Source organism: Barbus barbus (assembly GCF_936440315.1).
Source record: "Barbus barbus genome assembly, chromosome: 26".
Taxonomy (NCBI): domain Eukaryota; kingdom Metazoa; phylum Chordata; class Actinopteri; order Cypriniformes; family Cyprinidae; genus Barbus; species Barbus barbus.
The window spans coordinates 16,967,060-16,989,798 of NC_136754.1; the positions used below are offsets into that span (position 1 = coordinate 16,967,060).

At 41.5% G+C, this 22,739-nt stretch overlaps 3 protein-coding genes across 4 annotated transcripts; 1 reads left to right on the forward strand and 2 right to left on the reverse strand.

The window, feature by feature from the left end:
- Positions 1 to 51: 51 nt before the first annotated feature.
- LOC306845603 (uncharacterized protein) lies at positions 52 to 1,068 on the reverse strand. Its single transcript, XM_079378501.1, has 2 exons — positions 959 to 1,068; positions 52 to 504 (listed from the first exon to the last, which is right to left on the reverse strand). Exons 1-2 carry the CDS (start codon positions 1,012 to 1,014, stop codon positions 186 to 188), a joined length of 375 nt encoding a protein of 124 aa, XP_079234627.1. The 5' UTR covers positions 1,015 to 1,068; the 3' UTR covers positions 52 to 185.
- Positions 1,069 to 1,109: 41 nt separating this feature from the next.
- Positions 1,110 to 6,425, forward strand: LOC306845601 (tRNA selenocysteine 1-associated protein 1-like). Of its 2 annotated transcripts, none has more exons than XM_079378499.1 (9): positions 1,110 to 1,447; positions 1,933 to 2,030; positions 2,829 to 2,928; positions 3,347 to 3,399; positions 4,337 to 4,468; positions 4,914 to 5,033; positions 5,148 to 5,385; positions 5,484 to 5,529; positions 5,628 to 6,425. In XM_079378499.1, exons 1-9 carry the CDS (start codon positions 1,412 to 1,414, stop codon positions 5,768 to 5,770), a joined length of 966 nt encoding a protein of 321 aa, XP_079234625.1. In that variant the 5' UTR covers positions 1,110 to 1,411; the 3' UTR covers positions 5,771 to 6,425. The 2 variants fall into 2 exon arrangements, with proteins under 2 accessions (XP_079234625.1, XP_079234624.1); XM_079378498.1 differs by having other exon boundaries at positions 1,306 to 1,447; positions 5,487 to 5,529.
- A 90-nt stretch (positions 6,426 to 6,515) lies between these two features.
- On the reverse strand, positions 6,516 to 8,893 carry LOC306845602 (fat storage-inducing transmembrane protein 1-like). The gene is made up of 2 exons (XM_079378500.1): positions 8,643 to 8,893; positions 6,516 to 7,598 (listed from the first exon to the last, which is right to left on the reverse strand). Exons 1-2 carry the CDS (start codon positions 8,834 to 8,836, stop codon positions 6,902 to 6,904), a joined length of 891 nt encoding a protein of 296 aa, XP_079234626.1. The 5' UTR covers positions 8,837 to 8,893; the 3' UTR covers positions 6,516 to 6,901.
- Between the last annotated feature and the right edge of the window lie 13,846 nt (positions 8,894 to 22,739).

Consider the following 22,739-nt stretch of genomic DNA (forward strand, 5'->3'; position numbering starts at 1 on the left):
ATGAAGAAGGATAAGAGCCATCAAACTGGAAAAAAAAAAAACATCCAATGAAGTCTATTCATTGTGCATTAATCGTTTTAATTTGATAACTATTTCAAATAGAAACTCAAAAGCTCTCCTGCACAGCTGGCATTCAACTGAGATTCACTTCAAAGGTCTATCAAAGCCACTGTCCAGTCAGTGTCTCAATGCGTGAGGGACTTTCGTCCTTTGAGCATTCGGCGCAGGATTACTTCGATCCCACCTGGAGTGCTAATTCTTTTGATCCACCCATGGGTCCTCTTTCGTTTGATGTTCTTCGGCTGATACTCTGTACCACGTTTGACTGTGCGGACTTGTTGATGGTGCCAGAGTGGCTGCTGGAAAACACAAGCTCCCTCTGCTTTGGTGGTCAGGGTTCCTTGCAGGACAGGTTTCTGCTCGGTTCCTGTTCTTGACAGAACCAACGAACTGATAGAGCGTAGCTGACTGCAGCAGAATATGGTAGAGTGAAGGCCATTACTCCTGAAAATGAATTAAAACAATGTAAAATATTAATGCATGTACTGTACATCGAGTCCTGAAGACTGCAAGTCTTCCTCAAAACTCAGTTGCAGAGTGACAAATATACAGGTGAATCTGTACATTGATCAGACTTGCATGACTATTGTAAACTTAAAAGTAACTAAATATGAATAAAGCCAAACTGAAGGGGACTCATTTATTGTACTACATGTCATTGCTACATAAATGTACTGCAACTATATCGTTACACTCAATATTTTTCACTGTATTTTTGTGTACTCTATGCTTAGCTGTGGTTTTGCAATTTATTCTGATTAGATTACTACCAATATTTCATTAGGATTATGGCAACGATATTAGTGATGTGAGGTTGGTTAATGCCGGTGGTTAAATTCACAATCAAAAACGTTCAGCAAACTAAGTTTTTTTTAAAGAATTGATTGGTTTCACATACCGACACAAACTCTGTGCCCCCGAAAAGCACAAAAATGTTGTTCGTAACGTGTTCATTTCGGTTACAGCTTCCTTCCATCAATATCACACCAAAGTCATCACGTGTCTTGCGTCTCTTCCTCTGCTGGACGACTGGCCGGAGTTTAACACTCACTACTGCCCCCTTCAAGTCAAACTCAGAATAACATATGCGTAGCATAGCGTTTTATGTACTTAATTTTATTACGAAAAACAAAAACTGTTGATAATTTACTCATGCTTGAACCCTGAGTAAACCTAACAGACAGACTGGCAGAGGAGAGAATTCGTAACTGATGGCTGCGCTGCCGGAAGCGGAAGTGTGTGTTCAGTAAACGTAACGTTCTGCTAGCTTCAGGAAACACCACGCAGTTTCTGCAGCCAACTGTCGCTTAATTTTGCAAACCTCTGAGGTGCATCAGTTACAGCCGGCAAGATGTTTAACAGAATGACAAGTTTATGGATGGGTGATGTAAGTATTGTGTTTTTGTTTACTTTTCGTCGATAACTCAGCGAGTTTGTAGATTAGAAAACAGCAGCATGTGGGTTTAGCTCGATGTTACGCAAGCATGGCTAGCAGGCCACTCAAACACTCACTAAACTAGAAAAAAATGCTGAATGTACACCGAAATGAAGCACATTTGTAAATTTGGCGGTTATTAATCCGTGGTTTGAATTTTCTTATGCTTACTCTCAGCAGGCCTCTCATATTTGCATAAGCGTTTTTATGTCGTAGTTTAAATAATGAGACAAACTACATGTCTTTGTTATGATTTTGAGTTGACTCCGTAATTATACAACATAATGTAATGTAATGTACTAAACTACGTTAAGACGCCCGCGCTGTAAACGGACACGTGACGCAGAACTCTTTTTCACTGCAGCTTTATGTAAATCATTAACATGGTGTGTTTAAAATAGGCTGACAGGACATTAATCCCATTATTTGTTTTACAGTTAGACCCATACATGGATGAAAACTTCATTAAGCAAGCTTTCAGCACTATGGGAGAGACTGCCTACGGTGTCAAAATAATTACACATCGAGTTACCGGGTAAGAGTACATCTCTAAACAAAGTGCAACAGTTGGGTTCCTGAAGTAAAAAGCCTATCAAGCAGGAAGTGTATTTTTAATGATAACCTGTAAACCTTTAAAGACAGACGTGCAATGAGGTTGTTAATTGATGGTACATGATTTTGTTGAAGCAATCAGCCCTCATTATTTAAACTTTTTTTTAAAATAACAGCAGAATTCCTTTTAAAAACTACATTACCCATAATTCTGCAAAGAAATCTCCCTGAATCAGAATAGCAGCAAGCAAACCATGGCAAAAAAAAAAAAAAACTCCCATGAAACTGCGGTTTTTTTTTGTTGTTGACTAAACATAAAATATATTGTATCTCTATATAATCAACATCTTTAAATCAATAACTTCATAGTTCTCCATAGATTTAAATTTAATTGTATTTCGCAATGTTTTATGGCATTGTAGTTTTCCCCCTAATCAAAGCCGTTTTCTCTCTTTCGCTTATTTTCAAATAAAATGTTTTGCTTCAAATCAATGTTTATGTATCCATCTCGTAGCTGGTTGGTTTGGTTCATGGCTTATAGCTCCTAAACAGACTTAAAAAGAGAAAAAATCCTTATGGTTAAAAACAATTAATGGGGATATGTCAATCTAGTATCTAGGCAACTTTTTAGGTCTACAGCTTATTTCTTTGTGTTAATAATATCCAGACTCACTGAACATATTATATTGCCATATAATTATTACAATGCTTATTTGCCTTTGAGATAAGCCGGATATTTGTTGACAGAAATAATTGAATATTCTCTTGTGTGTTTCCTCAGAGGCTCTGCTGGATACTGTTTTGTGGAGATGGCAGATGAGGCCAGTGTTGACCGTTGTGTGCAGAGGCTTAATGGGAAACTGGTTCCAGGATCGAATCCGGTAAGATGCCAAACTTTCACCCATTAGATTGTGTAGTTTTGGCATCTATATTTGATTTCAATACATTCATATATATAGATTATTATAGGAAGGCATAACCAGCATGGCCCCCACCTGATATGAGACATTTTAATTATACTCCATATATTACTAGTGATGGGCGAGTTACAGAGCTCAATTTCTTCCCTAAGGAAGGTGGTTGAGGCTGTTTTTAAAATGACTTTGTTTGAAGCTGGTGAATAAACTCTGTTAGGAACTAGCTGACGAATGGGATAAAGCCAGTACTGATTGGTGGAGGTATGTGGAAATAATAGCTTCCTTACTCAAATAATAAAACTCAATTTGTCAGCGAATTGTCTCATACTACAGGCAAATGATATTTGATTTGCTCAATGGTTGTATTTTGTTTGCATTTCAGCCCAGGAAGTTCAAGCTAAACTATGCAACATATGGGAAAAGGCCAGAGCCTGGGTAAGCACAACATGTACAGAAAAACATTTTAAGGCCTTTCCACACTGAGCGTGATGTGGAAAAGCGAGACAAATCGCAGACGAACGTTTCTTTCACACCGAGCGCGAAACGAATGTTTGCCTTCTGCTAATTAACGCCTGCACGCTAGGGGGCGCCGACCAACGATGTATTTTTCCTCGGATGTGTCTTGTATGTGGATTTAACATCTAAATTAAGATAAACAAAGTTTGGTTCTACACCAGAAACACAAACCATCTATAATGCGTACAAGAATAGGCTACATCCTAAAATATAATTAGAAGTACAATTAGCATCAAGCTACACTTGTAAATGTATTTAATTATTAATATATTTGCTTACCTAGATCTAGAGAGTGAACGCGCTCTGACTCATAACACTCGTGCACATGGAAGAAAACGGACTGTGCTCTACAGATCACATGATTCAGTGGAGAATTATTAGAAATGTTATTCTGTGTGAAGAACATGTGAGAATAAATCTGTTCTCAAATACCAACGATAACAAGAACTCAGCATCCACTCTTTTATCCGGGATACTCTTCATCGTTGTTTGTTTACACTGGTTTTCGAAACAGCGCAACAGCAGCTGCTTCGGTCAGGTGATCCTAACTCAGGTCTTATTGGACGGCCCATGTTTTCGCTTTGCGAAACTGAAAAGATTTGTCGGACTGGACAAAAAAAAACATTCGCATTTTCGGTGCGTGAATCTTTGCGGCCTATGTGTAAGCATCCATAGGAAGCTGTTGTTTTATTCCCGTTCGAAATTCGTTTAGCTTTTTCGCGCACAGTGTGGAAAGGCCTTTAGTTGTTGATTTATTGTTGAGGAACCAAAAAGAAAGTAGCTGCTAAAAGTTAAATATTACATTTTACACACTGTGGCGGTTTCTTTCACGTTATACTTTCATTTTCTTCCTCAGCCCAGAATTTTCAGTCTTTGTTGGAGATCTCACATCAGAAGTGGATGACTACCAGCTTCAGCAGTTCTTTCTGAAAAAATTCCCTTCATGCAAAGGAGCCAAAGTTGTCACTGATCCCTATGGGAACTCCAGGTATGACATTTTTCAGCCGCCAACTCTGTACTGCATAAACTTACTTGGCTTTCTCTGACAGTTTGACCTACTGATGTTGACCAAAGATGAGGTAGTTGAACTATAAGCGGTCTCCTTTACCTTTTATTTTGTATTTTTTAAAAGCTTATTTTCAGTCGATACTCTTTACCCTCCCTCTCCTAAAAAGGGCCAGACAATACATGGATGTGATTTGCCGTTGTTACAAATCTGCTAAAACTATTGTTTTCCCCATATAGGGTAAGCAAGAGCAACTCACAATTGAAGTGATGCTACTTCATGTTAAAAGTAAAAGAGAAGTTTCAGTTCTACCATCAAATTAATTATTACTTTCTGAATACATATTGAAATATGCATATACTGCATGATGAGGCGCATGAAGCATGAGGGAGCAGGTGCTGATGATCTATTTTTTTCACATGTACAGGGGTTATGGCTTCGTGAAGTTTAGCGACGAGAATGAACAGAAGAAAGCCCTCGAAGAGTTTCAGAACGCATCAGGCCTGGGAGGAAAACCCATCAGGATAAGCATTGCCGTCAACAAAGGGTACATTTCATTTGAACTTTTAAGTTTTAAGTGGTCAGTGACTTCTTGATATTTAAACTTTAACCTCCCAAATCCACATAAAGTTTCACCATATTCTTTCTTTTTTCATTTTAGCAATAAACCAAGCAGTTACCACAACCAGAATAACAGCTACAACACCAACTATCAACAGCAGTATTATCAACAGCCTTACAACAATTACTATCCACAGTGGGGTTATGATCAGTACAGCAGTTATAACTACGGCTACAACCCATATGTTACCCCACCTCCAGTTCCACATGGGATGATGGCACCACCCCCACCCATGGGGATGCCCCCCATGCCCCCTGACATGCAGGGATCCACAGAGGTATTTTTAATAGTGATTCATGATTAACAGTATTTTTAAAATATAAATTCAAACCATTTCTGTTCTTCAATTGACCTTTTTTTTTGGTAATGCTTCAGCAGTCACATGATGGCACAGAGGATGTTGAGGAGGACCCTGCTGAAGGTAATATTTCATAACATTTCATTTGGCTGTTTAATTGACCAAATTGTTGATTAGAGCAAGATTACACATTATTAATTACTCAGTATCTTCTCCCTCAGACCCAAACCCACAGGTGGATGTGGAGGCATTAAATAAGCAATACATGGAGCGCAGCGAGGAGCTCTACGATTCTCTCATGGATTGCCTCTGGCAGCCATTGGACAGTATCACGTCTGAAATTCCTATGATGAATGGTTCCTGACTGCCTAAACCAACCACCGTCTGGGATTATTATACTTTGTGAAGGAACATGCCTTTTTATAATGCTCTGAGCAAGTTTTTCAGAGAATGTTTTCTCCTTTTCAGCCTTCTATTTGGAGCTTCATTCGAGCAGGCAAGAAGTTTTCTTTGTGTACGTCCATCACCTTTTTTCTTTTTTCAAAGTTAGGTAGTTATGGTTTTGTTGTACAGGTTTTTTTTTTTAAAGATTGATGGAAATAATATTTTTCAGTACTATTGTCATTTTTAACCAGGATCTATTCCTACTCTTGCCTTATTAAACTTTTTCATTAGAGATTTGAAGCATGCTTTTTTGTGGGTACAAATCTTGTGTGGTCCAAATAAGCATCTCTTATTACCCCTTTTTTTGTCTGTTGTGAGGCCACTTATGGTTTTCCATTTGTGAAAGGTTTGTTCAAGTTTAGAGATTTTTGCAAAATGAGACCACTGCAAAAAAAAATTATACCACACTGACCCAGAATTAATTTTCTGTCTTTAAATTACATATGCATTTGGGCATAAATGAATCACAAGTTTCTTATTTAAGGCTGAGCTTTCCAAAAATTCTGTGAATATTTTTGTAATAAAAAAACAAATTGAGATTGTCAAGGAAGAATCTAATAAATCAATATGATGTCTCAGTTGTGTCTTCATTTGTTCTGTATTCATGGTTTTATGTGTGAAACCATTTCTGTATTAGTGTTTAAACTATTGCCAAATATATTTAAACTTGAACCTGATTAATGTTTAAATCATTAAACAGTTCACCCTAAAATGGAAATTGTGTTACCATTTACTCATCCACATTGTTCCAAACCTGTATAACATTCTTTCCTCTATGGAACACAAACAGTGAAAATCTTTGTCATGCAGGTTTGAAGGGAATTTTTAGGTAAAGTACCTTCTTGACCATGTTATTCAATTTGAGTGAGGATTTAGTAAACATTAATAAAATGCATAAAGACCAGCCATTTTGGTAAAGAATTTGTCAAATATACATTCATCTTGTATTGGTAGAGATTTTGCCGGATATTCTACGGTTTTTACTGGTATACTGCAGCACCACTATGTATAGTTAGTCCAAATTCTACCAAGCAAATTACTCAAGCCTTTTCTAGTTGCTCTCTTTAGCATTATTTTCACACAGTGTCTCGGATGTCTCTTCCTGTTTGTTCTTTGTAGACAAAAGTCCCACCCCTGGCCTCCCAGGGCAGTACCAACTAGGTCCAAGTCGGTACCAGCCTTGATACAATGCTCTCCAGCTCAAACAACCCAGGGCACCTCCCAAAAGCTGAGTAGGAAACTGGGGGAAGTAAGCCAGCAGGCAGAGCAGCAGGAACACCCAGAGACTCAACAGCAGGACGCAGAACAGGAAGAGGATGCGTAGCGGGGCTCCAGAGGGTCCACCCAGGCTCAGGTAGTGCCCAAACACTGCAGTCTCCTCAGCTAGAAGCAGGCAGCACAAACATAGTAGGAGGGCATCTTCAGATACTTCATAGCCACGCCACAACATGCCAGAGTGGACACAGGCCTCCTTTGTTTCACCTTCTCGTAAAAGTAGTAAAGGCTGATCTCCATTGGTCCCTGAAGCCAACTCAAGAGTGGAGCCGAGGGGCTCATAGCAGCTCCCAGTGGCATTTTCCAACAGACAAAGCAGTTTGCGGAAGCCCAGCCACAGTCCACCTACCACAGCTAGCCGAGAGAGGTGTCGCAAGGAAAGTGTGAGAGAGCGACGAACTGAGAAAGACAGGACAAAGACAAAAGAGCCAACAAAGATGCAGGTCCAGCCCCAACCTGAGCGCAGGAACACCCTAAAAATGAATGGTGAATGACATATTACTGTATTAACATCGAGCACAGTGTATCCTATATACACCAGTATGTGAAAATAGTATGTCCAATTTTACAGTATTCATAAAACTGTAAGTGAAAAGTATTCAGATGACCTACTGCTTCTGGTGAGATTCTGAAGAGCACAACTAATGGACACTTTACTATTGCATGAGGTCAAGGCAGGTGATTTGTAGATCACATGACAATGAAAACATGAAGATTTTATGTCCAGATTACATTCAAGTCCCGTGAATCACTGTTGATCTAATCCAGGGGTTATTAAACCTGCCCTGGAGGCCCCTCAGCACTGCACTGATCTAATCTGTGAGAAAAGCCCCTTATACTATATAGAATATACTCTTTAACGGTAAATAAGTAATTACTCAACATTACTCAGACAGCCTTTAAATTAAGACATAATACTCTTTTCAAATAAAAAATGTTTTGTGCTTTTTTTCCGCCACAATCTTTATGAGTGAGTCATTGTATCATTCACTCAACTGATTAGTTCAAAAGCTCTGATTTATTCAGGAACGCTATAGACCTTAATCAGGTTCGATTGTATTTTGAATTTATAACGTGGAGGAAAACAACACTGTGAGGGATAGACTTATAGTGTTTACAATGACATGCACTGTATAAGGCCTTAGATCACACAATTTTCACAACTTACAACTTTAGTCTACTAAAATTTTATTCTGGAAAGAGGTTTTGTCAGCTGAACAAACAATAGTACAATCCACTGAATACACTGTATGCCTATCCCTCAGCCTTTTTCCATTTCTGTCAAAAATTAAATATGGTGTTATCCTGACTATACTGACATATAAGTCTATATTGTGTTTAACAGTGATGTGAATGTTTGATTCTGCTTTTTTGGTGGAGCAAAATTGAACTGTCAATATTGTGTCTAAAATGTATTCAGTACTAACTAACACACTCACTGCTGTTGTGATTACCTGCAAAACAGCAGCACTTAATTGAATATGAAATTGCACAGATATGATTTTTTTGTGTCTTACCTGTAGAGAAAGTGAGTCCTCTTTGCAAACACACTATAATGGGAAACCCATAGGCTCAGGAGGGGCCCAAACAAAAGCAATGCTGACAGCAACAAATGAAAATGACGTTGAAATGATGCGTTACCAAGAAGTCCAGCTGCCAGGTCAGTAATGACCACAAGGATAGAGTTTAGAAACATTTGTAACATTTTCATAACTACATCAGCAACTTACAGATAATATGGATTGGTTGTTGTTAAAGTCCAGTCTCTTTCAAAATCCAACAAAACGTCTTCAGTGACTGCTGCAGTGTGTTGGTGTTGTAAAATTCCCCTGATGTAAATGTTAAAAAAGTCACAATTTATGTAAGCTTGTCTAATGACCAATGCAAGTTAACTGTTTGAAAAAGGATGTTCTCGTTCACTGGAATCACTTTTCTGGCAATGTATTTTTGTAGATATGTTTCTGTAATTATAATCACATATATTGTTGCATTTAATCCAGGTATAAAAATGGCATTTGCTACTGTAGTAGTTTCCTTTTCTTACACTCTGTGTCCTTCAAGAGATTTTCACGGCCTAGCTCCCCTCTGATCTGTATCTTTTCCGTGATCTGCACTCCCCCTTATGTTCTTGCAGCCAACAACTTCCGTTTACTCCTTGCATTCAAGAGAAAGAAAATCCTGTTCATTCCTGATTTCCATGTTCTTTGTGTCCGTGGGTGTATTTCATTTCTCTAGCAGCACAACTGCTCTAACAGAGGGTCTCTGGCACCTTTCACATGGCCCACTCGCTCCCCACCCCCTCAGAACAGAAAAAGAAATGTTGTCGCCTTCTGTATGTTGGTGTTGGCGGGTGTCATGTTGCAATGAGACAGTTCTGTGTGAAAACACAGTAACTGTATTGTCGGTGATGGACCAAATGATCACTGTTCAAAAAACTGGACAAAAATGATAAGTGCATAAATGTTCACAACAGCTAATTTGAATTTCATTAACTCTTAAATCTCTAGATAGTGGCACATTTTGGTTCTCTTTTCAGTGGATGAGCAGAAAGCACTGCTCGTAAAATGTCAGTGGTTCACTGCTGTATAAATGTCCCTAAATGCTGTGTACAGTTACTGGGGTGCTTTTCAATTCAGCCATATTTAGCTCTAACCTTTGTACTGTACCTTCATTCATCTCCGCTGCTTTCTCCATTCTTAGATTCAGCTGTTGTTGCTGCTTGTCTCTGTCAGTCACCGAGTCCCTCTATGGTCTCCACTGTCTGCACCAACTACATTATCTTTTCTGTCTCTTACAAACACCAGTCTGCTCTCTTTCCTTGCTGTCTTTAATTAGCTCCATATTAAGATAGCCTAAATATAGTGTCTTTGGTATGTGCTATATGTGCATGTAATGTGATATATTCCTGTAAATAAATGTCCCTGTCCTATTGTCCTTGTTCTAAAATTCAAGACACAACTATAATTCCTCAACTAAAAGATTTCAAATGATCATAGAGTATTTTTAGTTCATGTTTGATGATAAAGACCGTGAACCTTTGTACTAAAATGAAAAGTAACCTAAAGGCCTAGACCAGGGATGTCCAAACTCAGTCCCGAAGAGCTACTATCCTACAGACAGAATTTAGCTCAAACACACCTGATTAGAAGTTTCTAGTATGCCTAGTAAGACCTTGATTAGCCGGTTCAGGTGTGTTTAATTGGGGTGGGAGTTAAACTTTGCAGGACAGCGGCCCTCCAGGAGCAGGATTGGACACTCCCGGCCTAGACCATTGGTGTCCAAACTCGGTCCTGGAGGGCCACTATCCTGCAGAGTTTAGCTCCAACTTCAACACAACTGCCAGGAAGTTTCTAGTATGCTTAAGACCTTGATTAGATGGTGCAGGTGTGTTTAATTGGGACCTCTTTAATAATGAAATGACTACAGAACATTGAAATCTTCAAAATGATGATCAAATTGACATGATTACATGGGTTATTGATACCTGTAAGATGTAATAAAATATTATTGGCTAGAATATCAGTGTTTATCAAAAGGTTTTTACACACAACATTTCAGTATATTAGCACATTGATTTTGTTTCAGGTTAATGATATTTTCTAAGCTCTAACCCAAGCCCTTACCCCTAAACCTACACTGAAAAAAAAATTATACAAACTTTTTTAAGGTAAGAGGTTGCAAACAATTTATTTGAGCTACATTTAAATAATAAAAAAAGTTAGTTAACTAAATTTGTTTGTTTAATTGTAGCTAAAATAAATCGATTGCAACAACTTACCATATGTGCGCTGTTTTATCAGTACTTACTCTTTCTCGATCGCGTTCAACAAGGAGGAGGGAGGACCCGCGAGTGACCCCCCTTGGCGCCGGCCCTGGATTTACCCCCAAGAAGCTGTGCTCACTGTCATGGCCACAGCACCCAGTATAAGGTACAGCTTGTGTTCATTGTGTTCAACTGTTTACCAGAAGGGGGCGCTTTAAAGGGATTTAAAAATATAACCCTTGGCTTCAACCAATGAGCTACTCCTTTGCTATCTTATCCAATGACGCCCCCTGGTCCTTGAGTTGAGGGTATACATATACAGGTCCTTCTCAAAAAATTAGCATATTGTGATAAAGTTCGTTATTTTCTGTAATGTACTGATAAACATTAGACTTTCATATATTTTAAATTCATTACAACACAACTGAAGTAGTTCAAGCCATTTATTGTTTTAATATTGATGATTTTGGCATACAGCTCATGAAAACCCCAAATTCCTATCTCAAAAAATTAGCATATTTCATCCGACCAATAAAAGAAAAGTGTTTAATACAAAAAAAAAAAAAAAAAGTCAACCTTCAAATAATTATGTTCAGTTATGCACTCAATACTTGGTCGGGAATCCTTTTGCAGAAATGACTGCTTCAATGCGGCGTGGCATGGAGGCAATCACTGCTGAGGTGTTATGGAGGCCCAGGATGCTTCGATAGCGGCCTTAAGCTCATCCAGAGTGTTGGGTCTTGCGTCTCTCAACTTTCTCTTCACAATATCCCACAGATTCTCTATGGGGTTCAGGTCAGGAGAGTTGGCAGGCCAATTGAGCACAGTAATACCATGGTCAGTAAACCATTTACCAGTGGTTTTGGCACTGTGAGCAGGTGCCAGGTCGTGCTGAAAAATGAGATCTTCATCTCCATAAAGCTTTTCAGCAGATGGAAGCATGAAGTGCTCCAAAATCTCCTGATAGCTAGCTGCATTGACCCTGCCCTTGATAAAACACAGTGGACCAACACCAGCATCACTGACTGTGGGTACTTGACACTGGACTTCAGGCATTTTGGCATTTCCCTCTCCCCAGTCTTCCTCCAGACTCTGGCACCTTGATTTCCGAATGACATGCAATATTTGCTTTCATCCGAAAAAAGTACTTTGGACCACTGAGCAACAGTCCAGTGCTGCTTCTCTGTAGCCCAGGTCAGGCGCTTCTGCTGCTGTTTCTGGTTCAAAAGTGGCTTGACCTGGGGAATGCGGCACCTGTAGCCCATTTCCTGCACACGCCTGTACACGGTGGCTCTGGATGTTTCTACTCCAGACTCAGTCCACTGCTTCCGCAGGTCCCCCAAGGTCTGGAATCGGTCCTTCTCCACAATCTTCCTCAGGGTCCGGTCACCTCTTATCGTTGTGCTGCGTTTTCTGCCACACTTTTTCCTTCCCACAGACTTCCCACTGAGGTGCCTTGATACAGCACTCTGGGAACAGCCTATTCGTTCAGAAATTTCTTTCTGTGTCTTACCCTCTTGCTTGAGGGTGTCAATGATGGCCTTCTGGACAGCAGTCAGGTCGGCAGTCTTACCCATGATTGCGGTTTTGAGTAATGAACCAGGCTGGGAGTTTTTAAAAGCCTCAGGAATCTTTTGCAGGTGTTTAGAGTTAATTAGTTGATTCAGATGATTAGGTTAATAGCTCGTTTAAAGAACCTTTTCATGATATGCAAATTTTTTGAGAAGGACCTGTATATATGGGTGTAAAGCTACATTTGAAGTTGCACTGTATAAAGGCTTAAATAAAATCTTTTAAGAAACTTTTTTTTTTTCTCTCAAAGAAATTGTAATTGATGTGGTACACAAATTCTTCATCTGTAAGATCTGATGAGATCAGTAAATACGTTCATTTAGCAGATATTTCATGCTTGCACAGGATGAACAATAGGATATAGTTAATTTAATCAAACTACTATTTCTTTTAGGTTATATATATATGTATATATGTGTGTGTGTGTGTGTGTGTGTGTGTGTGTGTCAGAATGTAAGGCTGGAAATGCTATGTACAATTAATGACACATATAGGAATATGTCCCAGGTGTTCACTGACTCTTAAATTGGGCTCTTGGGAACGACTGGAGTCACAGTGTCATTCTCATAGAATGAACAGCATGTCTGTGGTTTATCAGCTGTCTTTATGTTTTTAAATAGCCACACAATAGAACCTTTTAAAATATCCTGTAGTTCTACAATATAAAACAACCCGTCACATTCTAATTCTCATCTATGACCAATTAGACACATTAAAAGTGAATTTGACCTTTATTGCCTTTGTATCATATTCTTAGTCTGTGAACTTTTTATAATCAATACAGGGACCATTTACATAGTTCTACTATAACTGGCCTGTTTTCATAGTAAACACTCCACTGTTGATCACTACTTATATTGCAAATCTCGAGGCTCAAATCATTAACAGGATGATTGGAGGCAATTTTGCTCCATAACTACATCTAACCTTTTAAATAGGTTCTTATGATACCCAGATAAAATATGCTTTCTGTTCTCTTGACTGAAGAGCACAGTCATCCCTGGCACTTATCGTTAATCCTCTGCTAAAGCTTTGATTGACATCCAGGGCAGCTGCACGACTGGGTGTGCTTCGTCCCGACACTGGGCTGAAATAACTGCTAAATCCATCCAGTACAGAGATGTTACAGATGCAACGATATGAGTCATGCCCAGCATCATACAATCAGTCACGAGTCACTTAAAGGCATTGTCTCAAATACTAAACTTTCGAGTTGAAAGGATCTAATTAAAGAGATGTAGCTTAATTTGGATCATTAAAAATAGTATTAACAATCCTGAATCAAAGCTAAATAAATCTGGTAATGCGCTAAGGTCACTTCTATTATATCTATATGTAACGTATATTAGTATATATTTAAAAGAGTAAAAAAAAAAAGTATATATGTAGCCTACCTCACTGCTAAAAGTTATTGACCTCAGATGCCACGTTTCATTAAAAGAACTTGTAGATCTGTATTTATGTTTATTTAGATCTTTATAAAGGGTTCAGGCAATGTGCTAATAAGAGACATTCACACTATTCAAGCGCTGCTCTTTGTGCTCTCAGACATCCTGTTTATTAAATGGGGGGTCAACATTATTATGACAACCTGTTATCCTGTTATTGTTTTGGGAAATAAACATTAGGACTGTTCGACGGCCATATATTAGTAGTCTACTGTGTCTATGTGCTTTTCGAGGAATGGTGTGACTGTGCGACCTCTCAGGAATGAACAATACTGGCTAATAGCCACCAAATGTATGTTTCATCTAGCACCTAGTTATCCCCTGCTCAATGCTGCCAGAAACCTTTCAATAACTACTTTTATCACAGCTGTCTCTTGTTGAAGCCGGAATGATGGATATGCTTACATGTTGTGATTCCTTTTTAAGAAAACATAAAAGGCCTCTTTTTTTTTTTGGTTTAGTAAAACTTAAAGTCAACAGATTCATCCCATAGTTTGCTGATATGAGTTTAGCCATAATAAATGTCATTACCTCTGCTCTGGAGTGACAGGAACATCAACAAGGTGTTGAAAAGTCTCTCTGGTGAACATAGCAAGTTGGCTAGGAATTTTTACAGTATAGTGTCCCCGTCACGATACTGAGGCATTGGGACCCACACAGACCACAGGGTGAGCATCCCCTGCTGGCCTCACTAACACCTCTTCCAGCAGCCACCTAGTTTTCCCAGGAGGTCTCCCATCCAGGTACTGACCAGGCTCAACCCTGATTAGTTTCAGTGGGCAATCGGTCTTGGGCTACAGGGTGATAAATTGGATTGCTTCAGTCTGTTCCTGCCTTTTGTGCTGCTGAGAGGTTTGCGATTGTAGCTCCGTGTAGCTTCGCTTTTTTATTGAATCTTTACCTTACTTTCACTCTCTGTTGTTTAAAGTGATAATATATAACTTAATTCCTACCATATAATTGGTATTATCTATCAAACTAATCTAACTAATTTGATCGTTCGCTTTTAAAACCGTGTGTGCAGCGCGAGTGCAGCGTGTTAGCATTCGTTAGCCGGTTAGCTTGTTACTCGCGGTTCCATTGGCGTTTCTATTCATGCCTATTATTGTTTTCTTTTTTCTCGCTCTGTTTTCATTTCTCTCTCGCTCCGTTTTTCACGAGTTCATCAAACAACAGTGGTAAGTGGTAAGTTGGTACACATGTACAGTTTATCTATCTCTATCAGCGACAAGGGATTCACATGTGATAAATGCCGAGAAATAGTTAGGCTGACAGAGAAGGTTTTAGAACTAGAGACACGTATCCAAACTTTAGTTGAGGATAGTAAGAATGTGAGGGCTGAAGATACGGCCTTGGATGCGATTAGCTCAGGGAGTCCTGTACATTGTTCGGTTCCGGCATTAGAGTCCGTGCAGCAGGGCAACTGGGTGACTGTAAGTCGGCCTAGTCACGGGTCAAAACACCACTCTTCCGTTCCGATCAAACATCAAACAGGTTCTCCCCACTCAGTGAGGCACCCACTGAGAAACCTGATGTAAGTGCTCTAGTTATTGGCGATTTTATTGTACGGAATGTGAAAAGAGACACCAGCCACCATAGTCCAATGTTTACCGGGATCCAAAGCGCCTGACATCTTGGCAAATTTAAAAGTGTTGGCTAATGCTAAATGTAAATTCAGTAAGATTGTTATCCACGTCGGCGTTAATGATGTTCGACTTTGCCAGTCGGAGATCACTAAAAATAATGTAAAAGAGGTGTGTGAACTTGCAAGTACGATGTCAGACACTATAATGTGCTCTGGCCCCCTCCCTGCTTACCGGGGTGATGAGATACATAGCAGACTGTCGTCACTCAATGGCTGGATGTCTAAGTGGTGCCCGCAGAATAACATAGACTTTATAGACAATTGGACAAGTTTTTGGGGCAGACCTGACCTGTTGAAAAGAGATGGTCTTCATCCCTCCTGGGGTGGTGCCGCTCTTCTCTCTAGAAATATGACACATAGTCTTAGAGTTTGTACTTGACTAACTGGGGCCCAGGTCAGGAAGCAGACAGACTGGCTAAACCGACCGTCTGCTAGCCGCCTCACGTCACAGAAGTCTTCACCTAGATATCACACTATAGAGACTGTGTCTGTTCCCCGAACTAGAAAATACAGAAAACATCCAAACCAAATTAAGAGTAACAATTTAATTGATGTTCAACAAATAAAAAATGTTTACAATACAAAGAAACAATTGATAAAACTTGGCTTACTGAATATCAGGTCCCTTTCTACAAAAGCACTTTTTGTAAATGATTTGATCAATGATAATAATCTAGATTTGCTCTGTTTGACAGAAACATGGAGAAAACCAGATGAATACATTACTTTAAATGAGTCTACTCACCAAGATTACTGCTATAAAAATGAGCCACTTCCAAAAGGTAAAGGGGGAGGTGTTGCTACAATTTATAGCAATATTCTCAGTATTTCTCAGAGGGCAGGCTTTAAGTGTAACTCGTTTGAAGTTATGGTGCTGCGTATAACATTATCTAGAGAAACACGTGTTAGTGATACATCTCCTGTGATGTTTGTACTGGCTACTGTATACAGGCCACCAGGGCACCACACAGACTTTATTAAAGAATTTGCTGATTTTCTATCTGAGTTAGTACTGGCTGCAGATAAAGTCCTAATTGTTGGCGATTTTAATATCCATGTCGATAATGAAAAAGATGCATTAGGATCAGCATTCATAGACATTCTGAACTTTATTGGGGTTAGACAACACGTTTCAGGACCTACTCATTGTCGAAATCATACTCTAGATTTAATAATGTCACATGGAATTGATGTTAGTGGTGTTGAAATTTTGCAGCAAAGCGATGATATCTCATATCATTATCTAGTCTTGTGTAAACTCCATATAGCTAAAACTGTAAATTCTACTCCTTGTTACAAGTATGGTAGAACCATCACTTCTACCACAAAAGACTGCTTTGTAAGTAATCTTCCAGAAAAACTTCTCTCTTTTCTAGCACTTTACATTTACGCATTTAGCAGATGCTTTTATCCAAAGCGACTTACATTGCATTCAAGTTACAGTTTTTTTTACATTGTTACGAGCTCTTCCTTTCCCTGGGAATCGAACCCATGATCTTGGCGTTGCTAGCGCCATGCTCTACTATTTGAGCTACAGGAAAACTTTAGATACGGTTGCTCCTTTACGCTTAAGGAAGATCAAAGAAAACAGCCTGACTCTGTGGTATAATGAGCACACTCGCACCCTAAAGAGAGCAGCCCGGAAAATGGATGCGCAGCTGGAGGAAAAAAAAAACTAGAGGTATTTCGTATAGCTTGGCGGGAAAGTACCCTATCCTACAGAAAAGCATTAAGAACTGCTAGATCTGATTACTTTTTGTCTCTTATAGAAGAAAACAAACATAACCCATGGGTGGTGATGGCGCAGTGGATAAGACACATGCCTTTGGTGTGAGAGACCCTGGTTCGAATCCACTGTGAGACACCAATGTGTCCCTGAGCAAGACACTTAACCCCTAGTTGCTCCAGAGGCGTGCGACCTCTGACATATATAGCAATTGTAAGTCGCTTTGGATAAAAGCGTCAGCTAAATAAATAAAAATAAACCCCAGCTATTTATTCAATACAGTGACTAAATTAACGAAAAATAAAGCATCAACAGGTGTTGGCATTTCCCAAGAGCACAGCAGTAATGACTTTATGAACTACTTTACTTCCAAGATCAATACTATCAGAGATAAAATTATAACCATGCAGCCGTCAGCTACAGTATCGCATCAGATGTTCCCCTGAGGAACAATTCCACTCATTCTCTACTATAGGAGAGGAATAATTGTATAAACTTGTTAAATCATCTAAACCCACAACATGTATGTTAGACCCTATTCCATCTAAACGACTAAAAGAGCTGCTTCCAGAAGTCATAGATCCTCTTTTGGCTATTATTAATTCATCATTGTCATTAGGATATGTCTCCAAAACCTTCAAATTGGCTGTTATTAAGCCTCTCATTAAAAAAACACAACTTGACCCCAAAGATCTAGTTAATCACAGACCGATCTCAAATCTCCCTTTTCTGTCAAAGATACTAGAAAAGGTAGTATCCTCACAATTATATTCCTTCTTAGAGAAAAATGGTATCTGTGAGGAATTTCAGTCATCATAGTACCGTATCATAGTACTGAGACTGCTCTCATTAGAGTTACAAATGACCTGCTTCTATCATCTGATCGTGGTTGTACCTCTTTATTAGTTCTACTGGATCTTAGCGCTGCGTTCAACACTATCGACCACAACATTCTTTTAAATAGACTAGAACACTTTGTTGGCATTAGTGCAAATGCCTTAGCATGGTTCAAATCATACTTATCTGACCGCCATCAGTTCATAGCAGTGAATGAAGAGGTATTATATCGATCACAAGTGCAGTATGGATTACCTCCAGGTTCAGTACTAGGGCCGTTACTTTTCACGCTTTACATGTTACCCTTGGGAGAAATTATCAGGAGACATGGCTTTCACTGTTATGCTGATGATACTCAGCCTTATATTTCTTTGCGGCCCGGTGAAACACACCAAATTGAGAAACTAACGAAATGCATAGTCGATATAAAAAAACTGGATAACGAGTAATTTCTTACTGCTAAATTCTGAAAAAAACAGAGGTGTTAATTATCGGACCTAAAAACCCCACATGTAATAACCTAGAACACTATCTAATACTTGACGGCTGCTCTGTCAATTCTTCTTCATCAGTTAGGAACCTAGGTGTGCTGTTTGATAGCGATCTTTCATTTGAAAGCCATGTTTCTAGCATCTGTAAAACTGTGTTTTTCCATCTCAAAATCATTTCTAAATTGTGACCTATGCTCTCAATGTCAAATGCAGAAATACTAATTCATGCGTTTATGACCTCAAGGTTAGACTATTGTAATGCTTTATTGGGTGGTTGTTCTGCACGCTTGATCAACAAACTACAGTTGGTCCAAAATGCAGCAGCTAGAGTCCTTACTAGAACCAGGAATTATGACCATATTAGCCCGGTTCTTTTAACACTGCACTGGCTTCCTATCAAACATCGTATAGATTTTAAAATCTTGTTAATTACTTATAAAGCCCTGAATGGCTTAGCTCCTCAGTACTTGAGCGAGCTCTTATCACATTATAGTCCTCCACGTCTGCTGTGTTCTCAAAACTCTGGCCGTTTGATAATACCTAGAATATCAAAATCGACTGCGGGCGGCAGATCCTTTTCCTATTTAGCACCCAAACTCTGGAACAATCTACCTAACGCTGTTCGGGAGGCAAACACACTCTGTCAGTTTAAATCTAAATTAAAGACACATCTCTTTAACCTGGTTTTGTCAGTCCTTGTCTTGTGTTTCCCCTCCTCCTGTGCCCATATTTGGCCTTCCTGTTCCTGTCCTCGTTTGTCTTCATTAGTTTAATTAGTCCCTAGCCCTGTGTTTTGATTAGTCCACACCTGTTCCTTATTTCCCTGTGTTTATAAGCCCTGTGTTTCCTAGCCCCTGTGTCCGGTCTAAACGTCATTGATGTTCGTCTCTCCCCAAGCTCCTCGTCTCCTTGTGTGTGTCTCTCCAATAAATGTGCTATTTGGAACTCCTACGTCTCCTCGCTCCTTGTCTCCCGAGAGGGAACGTGACAGAAGACCGGAACTACAACAACACTATGGCTGAAGACAGGCTTTGGTGTCTGCGGCAGGATGGTCGGGAGTTGGTAGAGTATGTAGAGGAGTTTCTTGAGCTTTCCAACGAGGTGAGCTGGATTGACGCCTCGCTCGGTGTGTGTTTTCGGTTTGGGTTGGACAAAGATGTCATCAGCTGCGATATCCCCACGTCCAGTTTTTCCCTTATCGGGCTGATAAATTATGTCCTCAATGTACATGGCATTGATTTCGAAGTCGAAGAATGTCAAACCGATCTTCGTCCAACCCAACCCGAGAACAACCCGGCCTCACCAGCTCACCGCTCGCCAGGACCCTCCACATGCCCTGCCAAATGTTCCGGCCACCCAACTCTTCCCAGCACTGCTGCTGTCCTCAGCCCAGAGCACCCCCGCAACCCCGCGCTTCAAGAGCGCCCTCCTGAGTTCCCGCTGGTTCCGTCCAGCCCTCCTGAGTTCCCGCTGGTTCCGTCCAGCCCTCCTGAGTTCCCGCTGGTTCCGTCCGGCTCTCCTTCGTCTCCGCTGGTTCCATCCAGCCCCGCGCCTCCCGAGCGCCCCCAAGTGTCCGCGCCTCCCGAGCGCCCCCAAGTGTCCGCGCCTCCCGAGCGCCCCCAAGTGTCCGCGCCTCCCGAGCGCCCCCAAGTGTCCGCGCTTCCCGAGCGCCCCCCAGTGCCGGCTCCACGCACGTGCCCTCCAGTGCCGGCTCCACGCACGTGCCCTCCAGTGCCGGCTCCACGCACGTGCCCTCCCATGCCGGCTCCACGCACGTGCCCTCCTGAGTTCCCGCTGGTTCCGTCCAGCCCTCCTGAGTTCCCGCTGGTTCCGTCCAGCCCTCCTGAGTTCCCGCTGGTTCCGTCCAGCCCTCCTGAGTTCCCGCTGGTTCCGTCCGGCTCTCCTTCGTCTCCGCTGGTTCCATCCAGCCCCGCGCCTCCCGAGCGCCCCCAAGTGTCCGCGCCTCCCGAGCGCCCCCAAGTGTCCGCGCCTCCCGAGCGCCCCCAAGTGTCCGCGCCTCCCGAGCGCCCCCAAGTGTCCGCGCTTCCCGAGCGCCCTCCAGTGCCGGCTCCGCGCACGTGCCCTCCAGTGCCGGCTCCGCGCACGTGCCCTCCAGTGCCGGCTCCGCGCACGTGCCCTCCAGTGCCGGCTCCGCGCACGTGCCCTCCTGAGTTCCCGCTGGTTCCGTCCAGCCCTCCTGAGTTCCCGCTGGTTCCGTCCAGCCCTCCTGAGTTCCCGCTGGTTCCGTCCAGCCCTCCTGAGTTCCCGCTGGTTCCGTCCAGCCCTCCTGAGTTCCCGCTGGTTCCGTCCAGCCCCGCGCTGCAAGAGCGCCCGACAGAGTCCGCGCTGCAAGAGCGCCCGACAGAGTCCGCGCTGCAAGAGCGCCCGACAGAGTCCGCGCTGCAAGAGCGCCCGACAGAGTCCGCGCTGCAAGAGCGCCCGACAGAGTCCGCGCTGCAAGAGCGCCCGACAGAGTCCGCGCTGCAAGAGCGCCCGACAGAGTCCGCGCTGCAAGAGCGCCCGACAGAGTCCGCGCTGCAAGAGCGCCCGACAGAGTCCGCGCTGCAAGAGCGCCCGACAGAGTCCGCTCCTCTGTGGCTCCCAGGGGGGAGCTTCCCCAAGAAAATTTTGGGGGGGGGTAAGAGTGTCACAGCCTGTGTGGCCGGGCCAAGGGCCAAGGCCACACGACCCGAAAAAAATAGGCCGTGGCTTCCCGAGTCCCCTGACCCGCCCTGGCCTCCCGAGTCCCCTGACCCGCCCTGGCCTCCCGAGTCCCCTGACCCGCCCTGGCCTCCCGAGTCCCCTGACCCGCCATGGCCTCCCGAGTCCCCTGACCCGCCCTGGCCTCCCGAGTCTCCAGATCCGCCATGGCCTCCCGAGGCTCCTGACCCGCCATGGCCTCCCGAGTCCCCTGACCCGCCATGGCCCCTGGAATGGGCACCGCCCTGGAGGCCTCCAGAGCGCCCACCCCCCCTCCCCATTGGATGGTGTTAGGCGTGAGGACACGCCTTCCGGAGGGGGGCGTAATGTCAGTCCTTGTCTTGTGTTTCCCCTCCTCCTGTGCCCATATTTGGCCTTCCTGTTCCTGTCCTCGTTTGTCTTCATTAGTTTAATTAGTCCCTAGCCCTGTGTTTTGATTAGTCCACACCTGTTCCTTATTTCCCTGTGTTTATAAGCCCTGTGTTTCCTAGCCCCTGTGTCCGGTCTAAACGTCATTGATGTTCGTCTCTCCCCAAGCTCCTCGTCTCCTTGTGTGTGTCTCTCCAATAAATGTGCTATTTGGAACTCCTACGTCTCCTCGCTCCTTGTCTCCCGAGAGGGAACGTGACAGGTTTACACATAACACACTGATACGCTTCTATTATTCAAATCCGTTAAAGGATTATTAGGCTGCATCAATTAGATTAACTGGAACCGGGAACAACCCCCATAACACACAATGTACTCATTACATCGTAAGAAGAATGGCATCTACGCTAATATTTGTCTGTTTCTTTCTTATTCTGTTTCTCAGTCCGTATCCAGATCAGAAGGTGGATCAGCAACAAGAGATGATGTCTACAGCCCTGATCATCAGCGGAGACCGGCACACCTAGATGAGCCCCAGAGACATATCCCCAGTGAAGACCTCGACTAAAATACAATAAAAATAAAACAAAATAACTAAAAATATAATAAAATACCTAACTACATAATACTATTATTGTTAGAAATGGCAAAAATATAAAAATAGAAATATAATACATTTATACATTTAAAATAATTAAAACAATAATATACAAATATGAAAAATGAATAAATACATTTTAAAATAATAAACAGTAATTTATATATATATATATATATATATATATATATATAAGGGAAATATATATTAAATGAATTAAACTATAAATTAAAATGAGAATAAACAAATATATACACATATACACACACACACACACACATATATATACTGTATATATATAATAAAAATAGACAGAGAAACAATAAATGCATTAAACTATACATTACAATTATAGCAAATGAATAAATCATATAAATGAAAAACTTCAAATAATGAATAACACACAAATATAACAAATGCATTAAATTATAAATTAAAATGCCCCATCGGGACAAGACCACGCGG